Source organism: Phocoena phocoena, chromosome 1 (genome assembly GCF_963924675.1).
Source record: "Phocoena phocoena chromosome 1, mPhoPho1.1, whole genome shotgun sequence".
In the NCBI taxonomy this organism is placed as follows: Eukaryota; Metazoa; Chordata; class Mammalia; order Artiodactyla; family Phocoenidae; genus Phocoena; species Phocoena phocoena.
Window position 1 is genome coordinate 100,519,877 of NC_089219.1, and position 21,443 is coordinate 100,541,319.

Below are 21,443 nucleotides of genomic sequence, written 5' to 3' on the forward strand. Positions count from 1 at the left end.
GGAAAAAGCTCAGGAAATAACAATCACTCCAGTTCCACAAGTATTTAAGCAGAGACTAACTGACTGTCTGATGTGGATAGCAATAACCATGCTAACATGTATTGGGTGCTTACTCTTTGCCAAGCATTGTGCTAGGCACTTTGTATTATCTCATTAGATGTACCACAATATTTCTAAGAAGTAGGAACTTCTTAGAAATATTGTTATTGTATTGTAACAATACTTCTCATTGTTACAAGTATTGTAACAATACTTCTTGTTGTTACTACATGATAGGTAGTAAAATAACTTCTGCAGATGTAGAATGAATTCCTATATTGATTGTAAAGTTGAAATAACCTTCTAAAGAATCCCCATTTCCAGGTTATCTGATTTTATGATATTAACAGAAAACCTAAAATTAAAGTAATCACTTGCTTTATACATTATTAGACAAGTAAGCAATGCCATCTCCTAGTAATTCATATATAATACTGTTATGTCTATGAAAATATAATATCAGGTTACTGCACCAAACAATGTACCCTGCTCATATAAAATGAACATTAAGGATCATTCTAAGGAAAATAATGAGAAAAAGTCCTAGGAAGAAACATTTAGGTTAGGGGAATTCAAGAGTGCTTCCCCCTGAGTTCTAATTCCAATATCTTCACTTACAAACTATGCTCAATTTCCTCATCTCTAAATCAGGGATAATAATAGTGTCCACCTTACAGGGTTATTGTAGAGTTAAATGAGATAATACAGTGCCTGGCACATGGTAAGTACACAGTAAACATCAGCTATTATTATCATCACCTTTACAGACCTGCTGAAAAACATCCTCCTTGGGGTCACGTTTGGTCCCTGAGTGAAGGGAGTTCACGTGGGCCCCCTCACTGTCGCTGGTGACAGACGACCGGCACTCAGGGCCGTGCAGCAGGTCATCCCATAACATATCCTCTGTCTCCGAGTCATGACGGGTGCTCTCCGAGTCTCTTCTCAACATGTTGAGGCTTCGAGAGCCACCACTCATGCCAGATCTACAGCCCTTTAAGGGAAAACAAAACCAAATTTCTTTTATATTTCTTTTTAAAAACAACTATATAAAATTTCTGTTGTTTAAGCTACCCAGCCTGTGGTATTCTGTTATGGCAACCTGAGTGGATAAACCCAACTATCTACAAGGATTTTTCTGAATTGCTTTTAATAATGAAAAACTGGAAACAAATTAAGTAGTCATAATTTTACACATTTTAATAAATTCCTTCATAAACTGGAATATTCTGCAGATGTTCAACAGAATGAAGTATTGTCTTATGTACTGATAAGGCAAGCCCTACAAGATAAAAAAAAAAAAACTCAGAACAAATTTTCCTATTTATGTTTTTTAAATGATATGTTATATGTTTAAATATATAGTATGCTCTCTTACTCAAAGGAAAATAAATATGTGGAACTATAACCACCCTCTGGACAGCATGGATTCAATCTGGGGATGTGGGGAACAGTGAGGGATTCATTATACTGGGAAGGGAGGCAGTAAGTGGAAATGGTTGTTTTTTATTAAATATACTTCTTCATTTGAATTTTTATAACATCCTTACCTTAATTTTACAACTACAAAATCTGTAAAGCCTTAAACTTTTTTTAAAAATGAAGTGACAGTTTTTGGGTCATGAAATTAATTTTTTTTTTTTAGTTTTTTTCATTGTGATTTCTGTGTTTTAGATGAATATGTTCTTATTTTAACAGTTTTTGAAATACAGCATTCTTAAATATGTGTGCATAAGTTTATAGGTTGATAAATTTTTCACAAATGAAACATGTCTGTGTCATCAGCACCAAAACCAATGAACAAAGCATTACTAGCTCTCCTGCCCCTATTTCTGTGCTATTCTCTTTCAAGGAAAACAACCATTATGACTACTAAGAGCATAGATTAACTTCAATTTTGTACTTTGTTAGAGGTGAAATCTGAAAATAGCTATTTTTTATGTTTGACTACTTTTACAACATTATATTTCTGAAATTCATCCATATTGTTGCAGTAAAAGGTATTTTATAATAAAATATTTACCTGTATTTCAAAAACAAAACAACTATATATCTGAAATAAAATGAAAACAAGTTACCTATGGTGATGGCTGGCAAGCTTTCACACACCGATCACTAGGTTGACAAGGCTTCACATAACAATAATACATTTTCATGGTTAAATGTGAAACTCTGATGACTCTCTAACAGACTATCAAAGAGGACTCCCTCTGAGAAGTTATTGCCAAGTCATGGGGTTGTTCAAGTGAGGTGCCCTGGGATGGGGTGACTCCTGCAAGCACATCGAGAGGGCCCACTCTGGGTGCAGGTGTGGCTGGGCCTACTGACAAAGCCAAGTGTCCTCTACTCTAAATGTTGTGAGCTTGACTGTAGACGTAGTCACGTCCGGGGCCCAGCCAAACAGGGAAAAGGGTAATCAGGCTGAGAAAAGGATGGACATTGCAGCTCTCCTGCGGTACAAACATAGATATGAAAGTTTTTCCACAACCCCAGCTGCCTTGTCAATCAAAACAAAAGCTACCACCATCTACTCTCCTCACCTCTGAATTATAATGTCCCAAATGTACAATATTCCCATTAGCTTTCATGATGAGATTTACTGCTCCCATCTCTCAGGGGTCCTTTCTCAAATAACTGTCCCCATCAGCATCAATGCCATTTACAAAGGAACAACGCTTAAGAATAAACTGCATATTCCAAGTGAATATTAAGTAGCCTTCTCATCACCTACGGATTGAGGAGTCTCTCTCTGGGCATCATCTATGATACTTTTAAGATTAGATCAAAGACAAAGAGCTCGTTCTCTTTCTGGGGGTGAGCAGTCATATAAAAGCTTCTAGACAGGTAGACACGTAGTTGGGGGCAGGGGAGGGGCAGGCAAATATACACACAACTTTAGGACAAGCAATAAACAAAGGAATGGATACAGTTATTACACTCAAGAATACGCTTTGAAAAAGGATACGTTACCTGACTGAAGGCTGCCGATTCAAACTCTGATTCAGCCAGACTATCTGAATCCCGCACAACGGGACACCACTTGGAAGTGGTCTTCTTTACCTGCCAACAAACGATAGGAAAACGTGTTAAATACCTTGTGACTTGGGAGTTAATGCCTATCCTTTTATAAGCTAAAATAAAAATTACCTGAGTGTTTAGGTGCCTTGAAAGTATTGATTTCCTATTCTTAACTTCATAGCCGTTGTCACTTGAGGCCCCTTCCACGCTCCTCCGCAGTGTCATCATCTGTGTCCGGGCTTCACCATCATCCTCACTTGACAGATCATCTGAAATCCCATTGCCCAAACGTCCAAACGGCTCCTATAAAGAGAACAGCAGTTTCCTCACAGGGGACAGCCCAAAATACTCCAGTTAGCCTACGTACAAAAACTAAGAAGCAGTAAAAGTAAACTAAACCAAAACTGAACAAACCTACCTATTAGTTGGTCTCAATAAAGAAAAATATTAACCTTTCTTGAAACTAAATAGCTTAAATGAGGAGGCAGTATTATGTAGAGGTTAGAAGCACAGGCTTGAGTCAAACTCAAGTCTGAATCACAGCTCTTCTACTTATTAGCTATGTAACTGTAGGTAGGTAATTCAATCTCTCTGGGCCTCAATTTCCTCATCTGAAAAGCGATGATAATAAAAGCACCTATCTCACAGAGCTGTTGAAACAATTCAGTGAGTTACTACTTGTAAAGCACTTAGAATAGTGCTTGGTTACAGTAATGGCTCAAAAATATTAGCTTTTTGTAATTCGTAAATGCCAGTCTAACAAATAAGAAAATATTTCAAGACTATAAAGTAAGAGTGTAGTTAGTTTTAGACGTAAAGCAGAACGTCTATACCTAAACCTGGAAAATAGGTTCCCAAACCTTAACACACTATCACCACCTCTCTGGAAGACGACACAGCAGCCTCTACACTAATCTGTTTATTGAATCTACCAGTCTCCTACTAAGGCTGGACCAGGGGCAGATGCAATAACAAGTTCTGGTCCTAGAAATTAGAAGAATAAGGGACAGTCTTCATGTTATTCTTCATGATGTTTTCCTTTTCACATCCTGTAGTTTTACATTTCAAATGACACAAATCTATTAGTACCTATTTTGTGTTTCTAGCAGAGTCTAAGGATAGAAAAATGTTACACAGGAAAGGAAAGACCTTGTAATACTTACTCTCATCTAAATCTTACCCTGCACCCCTTTTCTCCATCTGAAAATTTTGCTTTCTCTCTTGTTTGCCACATTCTAATCTCTGGTCGACACTGTCTCTTCTTGATGATAGGATGCAGACAAGCTGAGTCATTGTCAGTCTCTGTCCCTTTGCTACATATTAATTTTACTCTTTTCATCCTATTTTTAAAAAAGGAAAAAAAGATTACTAGTTAGTTTTTTGAAAGTAATATCTTTCACGAAGTCACTTTCTTCTGAGGAGTACAATATATATTATTCTGGAAATCAAGAAGATTCAGAAATTGTACGTTTCAGGCTTCTAGCTTGCCTAAGGGCATAGGAAGCCAGTTCTCTCTCTAGTCTCCAAAGACTTGGGTCAGTTAGCTGAGAGGAAGCCTGTTCTTTTCAATTTTGCAAGGAAGTGGGTCCACAGTCTTCCCTCTCAAACGCAATGCCAACCCCGCCCTCACATTGCCTGTTTGTGCCACTTCATAGAATGTCTTCCCCTCTCCTGTGCTTCAAAGCCCAGCAACTCTCAGCTCCTCCCTGACTCCTGCTGACTACTTCACCCCAGAATACTCACTCCTGCTGAATTGCATGGCCTTTAGTCAGCATGATATCATTTATGATATTTTTACATTTTTGTGACTGTATCATACCTGCTACTCTTACCTTCCTAATTAGACGGTAAAATCACTAAGAGGAATGCCCAGTGCCCAGTACAATGTTCAGCACAAAGAACTCAAACGCTTCAACTAAAGAGTGTCAACTTATCTTTAGAAAAATTTGTGAACATACTTCGTCTTCAAAAACAAAGCCGCAAAAGCACTTTACTTTTGAGTCACAAACATTAACATATGCTAAAATAAGGATTTCTTCGAGTCATACTAGCGCTGCTACAACCTACAAAATCATGAAGGAGGTTGAATGTGTCTTGGACTCATTTCCCTTTCTGTCCTACAGCCCATCGACACCAGCCTCCTGTCCTGCACCCCACATCTAAAGAGGGATCAGCTCTCATACCGAAAAAGACCTCATCTTTTAAAAACTCTTCATTCTCTCAAGATGTTGGCCAATATGACTTAAAATATTTACCCTTCAAGAGTATTTATATTTCCATAATCTTGTGGTCTAAAAAACCAATAAAAATCAAACAGAATGACACTTTTATGGTAGATTACTGGACTAATGGATAACATGACAGACAGTGGTGCCATTTCAAATAAGCAAATCATTCCAGAACCTTTAAAAATCTCACCACAATGATAATATGCTTACACTGTGTATTCCTAAAACCTAATCAGATTATACACTATGTAAATACTAACGCGAACACAAAATCAAGTAAAAATTCCAATGTAAGACTTCCCACCTGTTGCCAAAGAGAGTCCCCCAAAAACCACCATTAAAGGGTGCAGATTCCAAAGTTTCTGTTCCTCTGGCTTTATCAGAGGAGTTATTTCCATTTTCTCGGCTCCCATCACCATTTACAGTTTTTCGTAATTTTCTACAAAAAAAATATTTCAACAACTTTAGATTATTCAGGACCTTTTCTGTTTCTACTCAGAATATCCCTACTGACTACTACCTGAAATTAAGTATAATGAACTTCATATAATGAGGATAAATTATACAGGAACATTTCTGACTTAAGGGCAAAAACAGGTTCCAGAACAAAGTGCTAAGTTACCATTTTGTTCATTCATTAAATAAATAGAAATGCCATTCAAAAACATAACTAGAAGGAAAATTTTCATATGTATGACCAATAGTCTTTTCAGGAACCACAGAAAGAATGAACAATTTCTTTAAATATGGATGCCAGAAATCTACCCATTTGGCACATTTAATCATGGGAACACAAAATAATAGCAAGTGATCAATTTTTTGATATTCTATGCAGTGAAAAGATATATTCTGTAAATACCAATGAGACACAGCACAGTATTTGATTTCCTTAGAAAACTTTAAATCAATTAAACTGAATTTTCAAGGAATATTCTTTCCTGGAAAAGAAAAAGTTTTGAAAATAACATTCAAAAATAAGTATAAATATATTGAAATTCTTTGCACCAAATGAAAAAATCTTATATAGTAACTCTTTGGTGGAACAAAAATCTACAGATACTCTGAGAAAGATGACTTTTGTAAGATAATACCATGTATATCTAAGAAACCTTTAACAGTTCCAAACCCCACAAACGGCACATAATCAATAAAGACTAGACATGAATTCAATGTGTAGAAAAGTTAAATCTTTATTAAAAGTTTAGAATACTTAGAAATCCATTCTTTTTACATATTATTGAAAAAAGGTAAAAATTTTAGTAGCACTAACCTAATGTACTAAGATCCTTGTTTATAGTGAATTTTCACCAAATTTTGAGACAATTATGAAGAAGAATGTTTTTCATTAAAATCATTATTTAAGGTAAATTTTGATAAGGAATAATACAGTATAGAAATTTTCCTTTTAAACAACGGTACTGAATGACAAACCCCCATACCCCTTGGATTAAAAGTTCATGACAAGGTTTCTAAGCATCAGGGAGAAAAGTAAAGCATTTGGGGTTTTTTTTAAGCCAAAAAAATAATGAAAAATATATGCAAAAGAGGAAGGTTTTGTATTAATTTACTCAAAGATTTTGTTCTTCAACGCCTCTCCCAGAAAATACACAACCAAAAGTGTAATTTCTCATCTCACCTTCTTCTCCGATTTCCATTGTTTCCCGACGGCCTTGTTATCTGAGTAGACACAATTTGACAGTGGACAGTTCCCATGAGTAACATAAGGCACAAGGGTCCAAGTACTTCACTTACATTCACAATAGGCATCATAAAATAGAACACGAGTGCTATAACTGAAAAGAAGAGATTTCAAAGTGGAAAGCATTAGGGCTTATCTTTAAAACCAATTCTAATAACTCTACAGATTATTTCTCTAAAAATCTATCATTTAAAGAAGTATACAAATGAAAGCACATAATTTTCTACAATACAATCCACCTGCACATTAGCTGAGTGAAAACCTGAAGCCCTAGATCACAGAGCAAGTGAAGAATGATGTGTCCAAAGGATCTGCCTTTCTGGAAATATGACAATCTAGATATTCTGAAAGACTTTCCAGCACAAAACAACTAGATACTGTATAACCCTCTGCAGTACTGCTCTGCTCAGAGACCCAGTATTCTCCAGGGCCCAGAGTTATACATAGCAATTAACACAGCTGCGATTTGAACCAAGGCAGCCAGGTTCCAGAATCCTTATTCTTTTTTTTTTTGGCCGAGGTGTGGCATGCAGGATCTTAGTTCCTTGACCAGGGATGGAACCCATGACCCTTGCAGTGGAAGCATGGAGCCCTAACCACTGGACTGCCAGGGAAGTCCCAGAGTCCTTACTCTTAAACGCCACGCTACGTTGCCTCTTTGTATGTGAGTATGAAATGTCCAAAGAAAAAAGTAATGAAAGAAACAGAAAGATATCACAAATTATCTCCCCAAACTTCCAGATACAATTTTACAGATTCGTTCTTTCAGACTTTGACATAAAGATAATTCTTGTGCTATACAAACTTTTCTATGTGGAGAAAAATTAATCCATTCCCTAATACCCTGATGCCCAAACATAACAACAATAGCACCAAAACAATAAACTATAGACCTTGCTGACTTGTGAACATGGATATAAATTTACCTCTAAAAAGTAACACCATGAAAGCAGGGATTTCTGTCTATTTTGTTCACTGCTGTACCTAGATCAGTACCTGGCACATAGTAAGCACTCAAGATTTGTTGAATGAATGACTGAAATACTATCGAAGTAAATTTGACAATACAGCAAAAGAATAATTCACCAAGATAATATAGGGTTTATGCTAGTAGGATAGTAGGAAATCTTTCTCAGAGCCTAGAAGAGTACCTGGCACAGACATGTTAGGCACTAAAGGAATTGTTGACTGAGACTTAACTGATGTAATTTAATAACTTAATACGATGTAGTTTTGACCGCATGCATATGTATCATCTCAATTGCCAATTGTGTAAAAGGTCTGTGTTCCTGATTCCTGGGAGGTAACCCTAAACCCTTGGAATTTTCCAAATGATGAAGTATCTTTGTTATTCATGGTGGGTTCCTTGGACCACAGAGGATAGTTTATGCCAATAAAATGACTAAGGATAGGAGTAGCCACACCAGAAAGACCAACTATGGAATTAGAGGGCTGGGGCTTTGAGCCACACTGTATCAGCCTGACCTCTGGGGAGGGAATGGGAGCTAAAGACTGAGTTTAACTCCTTGGCCAGTGACTCAATCAAACATGCCTACATAATAAACCCTCAATAAAAACTCTGGATACCAAAGCTTGGGTGAGCCTCTCTGGTTGGCAATACCTTGTGCATACTGCTATCCATCATGGATGGAAGGGTAACACATCCTTGAGGATGACAAAAACTTCCTGATTGAAGACCTCCCAGACTTTGCCCTATGCACCCCTTCTAATTTGTATCCTTCTGCTACAATAAAACTATTAACGACAGCACTTTCCTGAGTGCTTTGAGTCATTCTAGTGAATTATTAAGTCTGAGGGAATGAGTGGGGGACTCTCAAAACTGTAGCCAGCTGGTCAGAGTAAGGGTAGCCCTAGGGACTCCCAAAGTAAGGCTGGTGTCTTGGGAAGGGATGTGCCTTTAACCTGTGAAGTCTGGTCCAACTCTAGTAGTGAAAAAGCATTCTATAAAAATAGACATTTGTTCCTGATTTGTAATTAATCTTAAATGCCCATCTTTTCTAAAATACTAGGAATATAAAAATATGTCCTTAACATGCTAAAGAATATAAATAAGTAGTGCTCGCTTTGGCAGCACATATACTAAAGAATATATAAGTAAAATCAACATGCATCATATAATGAAAACATTCTGAATAGGAACAAAACATTCTGATCACTCTTACTGTTACCACTTAACATTGCTCTGAAAATGCTGACTAATTCAATACAAGTAAATGAAATGTATGAAAAAAGAGGAGACCAACTTTTCATTATGCCAACAATATGGTTGTATAATTGGAAAATCTGAGAGAAGCACTGAAAAACTATTAGAAATAATGAGAGTTTAAAAAGTGGCTGGTTATAACAATCTTAAGTATAAACTAAAGGCTTTCAAATGTAACAGCAATCACCAGTTAAAACACATAAAACAAACCAAAAAAGCCTCATACCTACAGCAGCAGCAACAAAAATAAAAACATAAAATATTTTTCTTTAATGTGGAAGCCCCCAAGCGTCCTCTGATGGATGATACATATAAACAAAATGTGGTATATACATACAGTTGATTATTATTCATCCTCAAACAGGAAGGAAATTCTGACACATGCTACAAATGGATGAATCTTGAAGACATTATGGTAAGTGAAATAAGGACAATTACTGTATGATTCCACTTATATGAGGTACTCAGAGTGGTCAAATTCATAGAGACAGAAAGTAGAAGAGTGGTTGGCTGGGGGTAGGAGTAATTGGAGAGTTATTGATTTATGGGTACAGAGTTTCAGTTTGGAAAAATGAAAAAAGTTCTGGAGATAGATGGTGGTGATGGCTACCTAACAATGTGAATGTACTTAATGTCATTGAACTGTATACTTAAAAATAGTTAAGATGGTAAATTTCATGTATATTTTACCAGAATGAAAAAAATACTGAGTTTAACAAGATCTATGCAGGCCTTATAAGACAAAAAAAATTCCTACAAAGCTTTACAGAAAGATATAACAGAAGACTTGATTAAAAGGAGAGATATATCAGGCTTCCCTGGTGGTGCAGTGGTTAAGAATTCGCCTGCCAATGCAGAGGACACGGGTTCGAGCCCTGGTCCGGGAAGATCCCACATGCCACAGAGCAACTAAGCCCGTACACCACAACTACTGAGTCTGCGCTCTAGAGCCCGCAAGCCACAACTACTGAGCCCCCGTGCTATAACTACTGCAGCCCGTGCGCCTAGAGCCCCTGCTCCACAACAAGAGAAGCCACCGCAATGAGAAGCCCGCGCGCCGCAGCGAAGAGTAGCCCCCACTCAACGCAACTAGAGAAAGCCCGTGCGCAACAAAGACCCAGTGCAGCCAAAAATAAATAAATAAAATTAATTAATTAAAAAGGAAAGATATATCAATTTTCTCCCCATTCCCTCCAAATATATCTATATCTATATTTTGTAGTGGGCAGTGGTGAGAACGGAGTTCCAATCCAAATTCCAATTTTTTTTTTTTTTGGTCTTTGATCATGATAAAATAATTCTAAATTATTTTGCAACGAATAAGCAACTAAGAACACCTAAGAGAAAATGTTGAAAAACACGGAATAATAGAGGAATGCTTGTCCTGCTCAACGTTACTACTCATTAAATAGCTACAGTAATTAAAGAAATGTGACACAGATATGAGAATAACCAGACAAACTGATGGTACAGAATATATAGTCCAGAAATAGACCATGGTGTATACGAAAATTTAATATATATAATTTATCTCAGTAAGAAATTCTTTAATAACAAACATGTGGAAAAATATTTAACTTCACCCTTACAAGTGACCAAAGAAATGCACATTAAACAAGTAAAATACTAATTTTCGTATATCAAATTAGGTAACAATTTTTAAAATTATGATAACGCTAAGATTGTGGTGAAACAGAATACACTACTTTCCAAAAGAATTGTGTCACCAGCAATTTCACTATATGCACTAAAAGCCTTAAACCGTTTACATTCTTTGATCTGTTAATTCTATTCCAGAGAATAAATTCCAAAGAAATAATACAAAATATGAAAAATTTTGTTCATGATGGTATTATTAATAAGAAAGAACTAGAAACAACTTAATGCTCATTACATGGGAAGAGTTATGTAAATTATGGTACTTTTATATAATGGACTATAAAGCAGTTATAAAAAGTGTTTATGTTAAATCCTTATGATAGACTCATACAGACATTAAAATGATAGTTTGAAATGATGGTGTGTCCACATGATGTAATATTATGCAGCAACTAAATGACAGTTATGAAAACAATTCAAAAAAACTGACACAGATAAAAGAAAACAAAAATCACCCCAAATCCTTTCACCTTAACCCAACCTTCACCTTTCACCTACTCTCTGTTCTAAGTCATGTCTGTTTGCTCAGGTATAACCATATCTACGCTGCCCTCTTTCAGAAAGTGTTCCTGGTAGGCAATGGAGTATATTAAAGAGCATACACTGGGCCCCTGCACATAGTGAGAAGAGAAAAAACATCAGGTAGTGACGTGTAATACAGAAATTAACACAGACTCCTGTGACAGTGACTGAGGGGTGGTACAACTACTTAGAAAGTATAGACAGGGATGGCCTTTCTGTGAAAGTTACATCTGAGCACAGATCCTAAAGATGACAGAAAAGATAGCCACATGAAAAGCCTTACGATTGTTTCAAACAGAAAGAAAAGCCCTGGGTGAGGAATAGAAAAAGGCCTTATGCCTAGAGTAAGCAAGGAGGAGAGTGGTAAGACATGGCATCCGACAGGTTAGCAGGGGCCAGATAATGTAGGGCACTGGAGGCCCTGGTGAGGAGTTTGGGTTTCTATTCCAAGGGCAATGAGAAGTCACTAAAGGGACTTTTTTTAAAAAGCAGGAAAATGACATGATAGGGTTTCCATTTCAAAAGATTTCTCTAATTGCTGTGAAAAGAGTGATGGGCAGAAAGAAAGCTCAGAGTAGATGCTATTCCAGTGATCTAGGTGAAGGGATGGTGGTGCTGTGGACTATGATGGTGGCAGCAGAGACTGGGATAAGTAGCCAGGACATATTCTGGAGGTCAAACTTACAGACTTGGTGACAGATGGAATATGAGGGTTGACGGTAGAGTAGAATAGGAAGACAATTTTTCGCTTGAAAACTGGGTAGCTGATGGCATCATTTAATGAAATGGGATAAAACCTAAAGGGGAATAAGACTGTATAAAAGAAAAGATTGTAAAAAAAAAAATCAGGAGTTCCATTTTGGATATGGTTAAGTTCAAGATACCTATGAAATCTCCATATGGAAAGGTCAAAAAGGCAGTTGTATTTACAAGCCTGAAGTTCAGCAGAGAGATCTGGCCTGAAAATATAAATTTGAGAATCACCAGTATATCAATTATATTTAAAGGTACAAGGCTTGATGAGAGTACCTAGAGAAGAGAAGAGAATCCCGGTCCAACCTAGAGGTAATCCAATATTCAAAGGTCAGACACAGGAAAAGTTTGAAAAGGCCTGGCCAGTGAGACAGGCAGAAAGAAATTCAAGAGAGAGGAGTTAGACAATCATGTTTGCTCTCTCTGAGCAAATAAATTTGAGGTGATCTCCAAATGGTGTATGTCCCTTCGTTTCTTTGTACGTGAAACCATCAAATGAAAGGGTAGATGTAAGAACAGTAAGGTCTGCATGATCTGATAGCAACAGCGGCAAAAAGAAATGGTCATAATTTATCCCAACTCCTCCAATTACCTTGCATGAGGTAAAGCAGTAGCAGCCAGACAAAGATTCTTAAAGAGGTAACCTGAATCCACCAATTGCTGAAGAAGGGAAAAAATACAACTCGAACAAGCCCCTTCCGAGTCAGAGATGTCCAGGGAATTTCAGGTTTGGCTTTGGCAAATGTTGAGCCTTTAAATATACAACAAAACAAAACATCAAACATTTATGTACACTAGACTAATGCCCACTTGTAACACTATATTAAAAACAGGTGAGAGCAAAAATCAGCACACAACCTGTTCAGTGAAAAAGAATCCTCTTCGATGTTCATTATATATACTGACTTCTTGCCTCAGTCACTAGGACAGGAGCTCAAAATAAGTCAGGCTTGTTTGAACGGTATACAATATATTTTTCTTCATTACACAGCAGCAAGTCTCCAAGTTCATCTCTTTCACCCTCATGGAAACCATGTACTTTACACAGCCACACAGTATAAAGCAAAGGGGAAAACATGCTAAAGCCTGAATGATGCAGGAAGAACACTACTTTGGGAAATTAAAGTATACCATCATATAGGGAAGATATCCAAAAAGAATCTTTAGTACCACTATGAAATAATATAATGATATACCTAAGAAACAAGCCAACTTTAGAACTCACCTCTGATTAAGTCAACATCAATCAAGTCTGCCTTTATGTGACCCATCTTTTTTGGTTTGTTTTTGAAGCCCTAGAATAAAACAAAACAAAAACCAGAAATAAAGAGCATTTTAAAAGCCCTTTTAAAACAAAAGGTAAATTTACATTTCTTTTTCTCTATACCTGACTCCCTTTTACTGAGTACACTTTAATCCTAATGCTCCTTAAAGGAACCTGTCATTAATATTTGTTTTAGTTTTATCAAGTAATGCATGCACATACTTTTATCACCTTTAAAAATAATCAAACAGTACCAAAAGGTCAGTAAGTGAAAAACAGGTAGTCCCCTGACCCACCTTACCTCTCCTCGCAATTTCATTCATTAAAAACAAATGCTTTCATCTTTTTTTAGCTGTTTCTCTTGGTATTTACTTACATAGGTCTAAATAATATGTTTATACTGCTATTTTTCAATTTATTGATTTTAAAAATCACCTATGGGGCTTCCCTGGTGGCACAGTGGTTGAGAATCTGCCTGCTAATGCAGGGGACACGGGTTCGAGCCCTAGTCTGGGAGGATCCCACATGCTACGAGCAACTAGGCCCGTGAGCCACAGCTACTGAGCCTGCGCGTCTGGAGCCTGTGCTCCGCAACAAGAGAGGCCGTGACAGTGAGAGGACCGCGCACTGCAATGAAGAGGGGCCCCCGCTCGCCACAACTAGAGAAAGCCCTCACACAGAAATGAAGACTCAACACAGCAAAAATAAATTAATTAATAAACTCCTACCCCCAACATCTTCTTCAAAAAAAAAAAAAAAATCACCTATATACTCCTAATATAGTATATGAGAATTTAGCTTTCTTACACTACTAATTCTCACCTCCTCACTTCCACCCCAAAAACATATATTCTCACAATATAGTCAATTAATTTGTGACAATAATAATATAATAATAATCAGTAGAGTATGATCACTATGAAATATCATTCCTTGTTCACTCTATTTATATGCTTCCTTTTATATGCTTCCTTTTATTCTATGAGGTCAGTGAAAATATTTATCAGTTTCCAAATACTCAAATGCCAGAAAATTAATCAAAGTCCTTTTTTTTCCTTAAAGAAAAAAATTCCTGGAAACCCCCTTCCCAGGACCCTCTTTCTATCTTGCTGCTGGAATTGGACTAGCTGCTCTCTGGGCCTGTTGCATGGCTGTAATCCCAGAACTGCTCACTCTCATCCTGACAATCCCCTTCCCCCCTCTCTGTGGTAAGTCCTTATTTGCTGTATCCATATCTTCTGGGAGCACATTCCTTCCGTAGTTTCCTGAGAAAGGGGTCACAGAAGACAGTGTTTTCAATCCTTGCATGTCTGAAAATGATTTCATTCTACCCTTATACTTGATTAAAAGTTACCCTAGATGCAGAATTCTAAGTTGTTAATAATTTTCCCTCAGGAATTGAGACACTGTTCCATGGTTTTCTAGCTTCCAATGTAGCTGTTGCAAACTCCAATGCCATTCTGATTCCTGATCCTTTGAATGTGCATTGTTTCCTTCCTCTTAATCCTCACTTTATTCATGGTGCTCAGAATGATGTGCCTTTTTTTTTGACAGAAGTGACATTTATGATAAAACATGTATTTTGTTTTATCACATAATTATATGCCTTGATTATGAGTCTTTTATCATCTATTGTGCTGAGAATCCCTTCCATATAGAAATACATGTCTTTCAGTTTTAGGGAAGTTTTCTTAAAATTTATATTTAAATTTCTTTCCTTTTAAGACTTTTGACTTTTCTCTCCTATTTTCTACCTCTTTTGTCTTTCTATTCTGCTTTCTAGAAATTTCTTCAAATTCTTCTATTACATTTTTCATTTTGATTCTTTGGGTTCATTCCTTTCTCTTCTCTTTCATCCTGGAAGATTTCTTCAAATATCTAGTAATCATTGGCTGTCCACTTATATATTAGAATGAGGAGTTAAAACCTGATGGACATTTTATTTCAAGGTCTATACCCAAGAGAAAGATATACAAATTTCACTAAATAATGTGTACAAAATGTTCCTAGAGGAATTATTTATAAAAGCCCCAAATTGGAAACTACCCATCAACAGCAATCAGAAATTGCCCAGCGGTAGTAGAATGGATAATAATTGTGGTGCTATAGTGAATAAACTGCAATTATGCAACAACATGACTGGATCTCACACACATAATATCGAACAAAAGAAACGTAACACTGAACAAAAGAAATTAGACTCAGAAGTGTATGTATTGTATAATTTCATTTATGTAAGCCTCAAAATAGGCAAAACTTAACCTATGGTGCTGCTATAGTAGTAAGGATACAGGTTACCTCTGTTGGTAGCAGTGACTGGAAGAGCATGTGATGGGGAGCTTCTGTGTTACTCCTAATGTTCTAGTTCTTGATCTGAGTGTTTATCACATGGTTATGTTCAGTTTGTGAAAATTCCTCAAGCTGTACTCTTATAATTCTGGGGTGGGTGGGTGTGTGTGAGTAGAAGTCCCCCACTTTTCAAAAGTTTGCTTTACACTATTTCGCTTTTACAGAAGTCCTACATTAGTTATCTGTCTTCGCTAACCGAAAAAAATCCAAAGAGGATTTTTACTTTTCCAAACAAAGATGAAGAGCATAAACAGCGTTCAGTGCTCTCAGGGAGCTCTTACGGAGGCAGCGCACACCCGAGCAGGGAGAGCGGCACCACCAGGCTCCTTCCCCAGGAACACACTCAGCATCTCAGCATCAAGTCCCCATAGCTTTGAAAGGTGTCTGTGAGCATCTGTGCTGCATTTCGATGTATTTTGTGCATCTGTTAGCAAGATGTGTCCTATGGTAATTGCTTCTTCACAATTGCCATTTCGGCTTACGAAAAGTTTCACAGGAACACTCTACTTTTGGATAATGGGGGAAACCTGGTAACTCATATTCACTGAATATGTTTTATTTTATTAACACATAGACAATGGTTTTACAGGAAAAACTCGGGATTTGAAAGTCATGATAACCTTGCTGTATATTATGACTCAAAAGCAAATTTGTGAATTATCTTTTGTGTTTAAAAATCCTGGTTTGCCTAACAGTTTTGTTTCATTACGATAAGTATAACTGTTTTAAAAGATGAATTTTAATTTCGTGCTCAATCAACACTTGTACATGCTAGTTCCTGATCAAGTTTTTAAAATTAGATATTTAACCATTAAAATTATTGTAAAAATTAAACGTTAGAGTAATTTGCTATTTCTCTAGTCTAGATATTGAGCCAATATTGATCTTTGGTTCTGTTTAACTAAAAGATGCAGCCAAACAATTTCTTTAAAGTGAACCCTATGTTTCTATCCAATTAACTGCAAACTGTAGATTTTAACAAAAACAAAAAAAAAGTTCTAAAACTCTAAATGTAATAAAATTCAATCTAAGAAGGAATCAAATTTTGATAATTAGACATTTCAGGGGCAAAAATAACCCTTTGGAAAAAATATGTGCACTAATTTTTGAAATATGCATAATATTCATGGAAATAACAATGATCTTGTACTACATTTGAAATCGGAAATGAAAATTTTAAAAGTAAAGATATCACTGTATTATATTCTAACAGGCATAGGCCTTGTGGACATTTGCAGCCGTACTATTCTAACTAAAGAAGCTTAAAGTGCCTTAACTTTAAAGCCACATTAATTTTTCTACTTTCTTTGCTTTCTAGACTTTTCACCTACAATGTTATAGAATCAGAATTAGCATTATCTAAAGGTAAACACCAAATTAGGAAAACCTCCCTCAGCAATAGAAACACATTCATTCATTCACTTAGTCAACAAATATGCAATACGTTTCTTCCGCATGCCAGATAAGCTACTTGAGCTAAGCACAGAGCAATAAGGAAGTCAAAGCACGGCTCTACCTTCAGAGTGTGTACGCACAGAAGGGAAAACAGACAATAAAGCCAAATGTTTGAGGGTTCCTCAGGAAAACACCCCCTGAACTTCCCTCACCATTTTTTGGACAAAAATCATTAAGAAATTTATGACCACCATTCTTGAGCCAGATAAGACAGTCGCTAGATACTTTTATATGTGTCTGTGCTGAGGAAGAATAAAAAACACATGCCATGCTTTTGTTTTAGGATCCTTCTGCTTGATCCTACATGTTCTACAGTATGTATAGTAAGAGGCAAAATGTGCACAGCACTACTCTAAGCACTTTACATAAACTTATATTAATTTGTTTAACTCATTTAGTCCTCACAACTGTCCTGTGAGACAGGCACCTTTATTATCTTCACTTTACAGATGAGGAAAACAAGGCACAGAGACTCTAACTCGTTCATTCTCACTACAAACCACTACACATCCTGTCTCTCACTATACAGTACAAAATGCATTCCTAATCAATGTACGGAGAGATTTTGAGATAAACAAGATTGCATGCCTCTGAAAGGTTCCATGGGATTAATAAACCCTGGGAGCTGTGAGTGAATTTCCTTATTGGCCACAACCCAGGGCCACAACCTAGCAGCCCACAATAAAACTGTAGGAGAAAAGTGGGATACCCCTGCACTAGTTGCTAGAGCAGTGGTCTGGACATTTTCTGCAGAGCCCAGCTACTGGCTGTATTCAGCCCTCTCTGTTGTTTGCTCCCCACAGAGCTGTGAAATATCTTCAAAGCTCAGAACCACCTGACTGATGTAGTTCCTACTTTTAGGTAGAGGGACTAAAGCACTGGAAATACTGCTGCAGTATTGTTGGACTCCATGTTTAAAAGGGAATAAAAGACAAGGGAAACCCTGTAACACATCTCTCTCTCTTAGTGTGCTGAAATGTCCATTTTAATGCCACTGATTCTATACTACTGTATAGTAGTTGGGCACAAAGAGAGAAGTCACCTGATTTAGAGCAGATGACGAACAACAAAACAATTACAAGGCAAGTACAGCACTATAGGAATATGTGTAAAGGACACCTAACTCAGATTTAAAAAGTCAAAGAAAGATTTCCAAAGGAAAATAATACCTGATCCGAGACCTGAAGGGTGTATAAGAATTTGCAAGAAGGACATGGGCTGTAGCAAAAGGGGAAATTAAGAAAAGTATATGAGGGCTTCCCTGGTGGCACAGTGGCTGAGAGTCCACCTGCCGATACAGGGGACACGGGTTCGTGCCCCGGTCCGGGAAGATCCCACATGCCGTGGAGCGGCTGGGCCCACGAGCCATGGCCGCTGAGCCTGCACGTCCGGAGCCTGTGCTCCGCAACGGGAGAGGCCACAACAGTGAGAGGCCCATGTACCGCAAAAAAAAAAACCAAAAAAAACAGAAAAGTATATGAGAAGACCTCGAAATAAGAGATAGCATGACAAAAACTAAAGTTCAAGGAGACCTAAAGCAGAGTGAAAGTGAAAAAGGGGTTAAGGTATGAAAGAGAAACTGGAGAGGTAAGCAGAAGCCAGATTTTGAAGACTATAATCATGCTAAGAGTGTGCATTTATCATAAGGATAACAGGAAGTCAGAGAACAGTTTTAAATATGAGAAAAACAATCAGATTTGTGTTAAAACAAAAAGAAAATAACAATAAGCCAGCTTCAGTGATTATTGAGGGGTGAAGGGGGAAACGGGGGCAGAGAAAACAGAGAGTTAAAAAAGTGACTCCAGTAACCTAGATCAGGAGTGGACAAACTTTGTCTGTAAAGGGCATGTAGTATTTTAGGGTTTGTGAGCTGTACCACGTGTGTGCTAGTACTCAACCCAGCCACTGTTGCACGAAGGCTGACTTAGACACAGACAATAAACATGTAAAACATGAAGCCTGCAGTGCTCCAGCGAGTCTGGCTGCAGGCAACAGTTTGTGGACCAGATGAGTGCAGACAACAGGTCAGTCCAGGCCATCAGAAGCATGACCTAGGAAAAGTATGCATAGTCAAAAAATACAAGAAGATAGAATCCATAAGTCTTGGTAATTAAAAATGTGGGATCAGTGTGAAAGTGAGGCCACAGAAGAATTCCAAACCCCAGCTTGAGCACTCTAACTGCTCACTGAGTAGGAAAGGTGAGAGAAGGCACAGGGCTGGTCAAAGTAGGGGAGCTCACATTCTGCTCAGTCCTCTGGCCAAGCTGGAAACCTGTGGGGCAAGGAAGGACTCTCCTCCCACAGGAAGGCACTGCGAGTCACATGACAAAAGGTGAAGACATAACAATCTTCTTAACAGTTGAAGATGAGGAGATAGCCTTCTAACTTAGCCTTTCTGTACTTCAGTTCCTTCACCTGTAAAATGAGAATGATAATACATCTACCTCATGGAATTGTTGTAAGGATTGATTAAGAAAGCGAGAGAGACAGAGACAGAGAAAGAGAAGTTCTTAAAATAATACAAGACACATTCTAAATACTCATTATTACACCAGCAAAAACACATACACATGCCCTCCTGCATGCACTATAGTTTCCCCCATATAGTTTTCTCACAATTTTAGTTAAATCAATATTTGATGTTTAGAGTATTATGATTACATAAAACATGTTCCCACCTAAGTCAAGTAGTAACCAATGATTATATTTCCTTTCTTGGAAATGTTGTTTGCCCTGAAATTGTTAATTGCCTCATTTTCCCCCCTACCTTTATAAATAGGAATTGTATATATTTAAGATATACAATGTGAGGCTTTGATATACATTGTGAAATGATTACCACAATCAAGCTAATTAACATATCCATCACCTCAGATTATTAGCATTTTTTTGCATTTTTGTGTGTTGCATACATTTAAAATCTACTCTCAGCAAATTTCAAGTATACAATACAGTATTATAAACTATAGTCACCATGCTGCATATTAGATCTCCCAAATTTATTCATCTTATAACTGCAAGTCTATTACCTTTGACCAACATCTCCCCATTTCCCCCACACCTCAGCCCCTGGTGACCATTCTACTCTCTGCTTCTATGAGTTTGACTTTTTTAGATTCCACTTATAAGTGAGATTTTGCAGTATTTGCTTTCTGTGTTTGTTTTATTTCACTTAGTGTGATACCCTCCAGATCCATCTGTGTTGTAACAAATGGTAGGATTTCCTTCTTCTTAAAGGCTGAATAATATTCCACCTCATAAGATAGACAGAGAGATAGGGCACATTTTCTTTACCTATTCGTCTGTCAACAGACACTTAAGTTGTTTCCATATCTTGGCTACCATGAATAATGCTGCAATGAATATGAAGTGCATATATCTCTTCAAGAAAGTAATTTTATTTCCTTTGGATAAATATCCAGGAAGAGGGATTGTTGGATCATAAGGTAGTTCAATTTTTATTTTTTTGAGGAGCCTCCATACTCTTTTCCATAACAGCTGTACCAATTTACATTCCCACCAACAGTATACAATGGTTTCCTTTTCTCTGTATCCTCACTAACGCTTATTATCTTTTGACTTCTCTGATAATTGTCATCCTAACAGGAATGAGGTGATGTTTCACTGTCGTTTTGATTTACATTTCCTTAATGATTAGAGATGTTGAGCACATATTCATATACCTGCTGGCCACTTGTATGTCCTTTTTAGAAAAATGTCTATACAGGCCCTTTGCCTATTTTTTAATTGGATCAGGTTACATTTTATATTGTTGATGTTTCCTTTGCTGTGCAAAAACTTCTTAGTTTGATATAGTCACATTTGTTTATTTTTGCTTTTGTTGCCTGTGCTTTTGGTGTCAAATTCAAAAAAATCATTTCCAAGACCAATGTCAAAGAGATTTTTCCCTATGTTTTCTTCTAGGAGTTATACAGTTTCAGGTCTTACATTTAAGTCTTTAATCCATTTTTAGTTTATTTTTGTGTTTGGTGTAAAATAAGGGTCTGATATCGTTCTTTTGCATGAAGATATCCAGTTTCCCAACACCATTTATTGAAGAGACTGTCATTTCTCCATTGTGTATTCTTGGTGCCTTTGCCAAAGATTAGTTGACCCTATGTGCATGGGTTTACTTCTGGGCTCTCTATTCTGTCCCACTGCTCTATGTGTCTTTTATGCCAGTACCATACTGTTTTTATTACTATAGCTTTGTAATATAATTTGAAATCAGAAAGT

At 37.0% G+C, this 21,443-nt stretch overlaps 1 protein-coding gene across 4 annotated transcripts in view; it reads right to left on the reverse strand.

The window, feature by feature from the left end:
- The window catches only part of PHTF1 (putative homeodomain transcription factor 1), a 60,587-nt gene that overhangs the window by 26,157 nt on the left and 12,987 nt on the right, over positions 1-21,443 (reverse strand). For 2 of the 4 annotated variants that reach the window (XM_065894724.1, XM_065894727.1), the window contains exons 3-10: positions 13,365-13,434; positions 12,732-12,890; positions 6,919-7,075; positions 5,587-5,721; positions 4,235-4,394; positions 3,184-3,357; positions 3,007-3,096; positions 809-1,030 (exon numbers count right to left, since the gene is read on the reverse strand). In XM_065894724.1, coding sequence (XP_065750796.1) covers positions 809-1,030; positions 3,007-3,096; positions 3,184-3,357; positions 4,235-4,394; positions 5,587-5,721; positions 6,919-7,075; positions 12,732-12,890; positions 13,365-13,434 — 1,167 coding nt within the window. Of the gene's footprint in view, positions 1-808; positions 1,031-3,006; positions 3,097-3,183; positions 3,358-4,234; positions 4,395-5,586; positions 5,722-6,918; positions 7,076-12,731; positions 12,891-13,364; positions 13,435-21,443 lie in introns of those variants that run through there. The other 2 variants (XM_065894737.1, XM_065894731.1) reach the window with 2 other exon arrangements.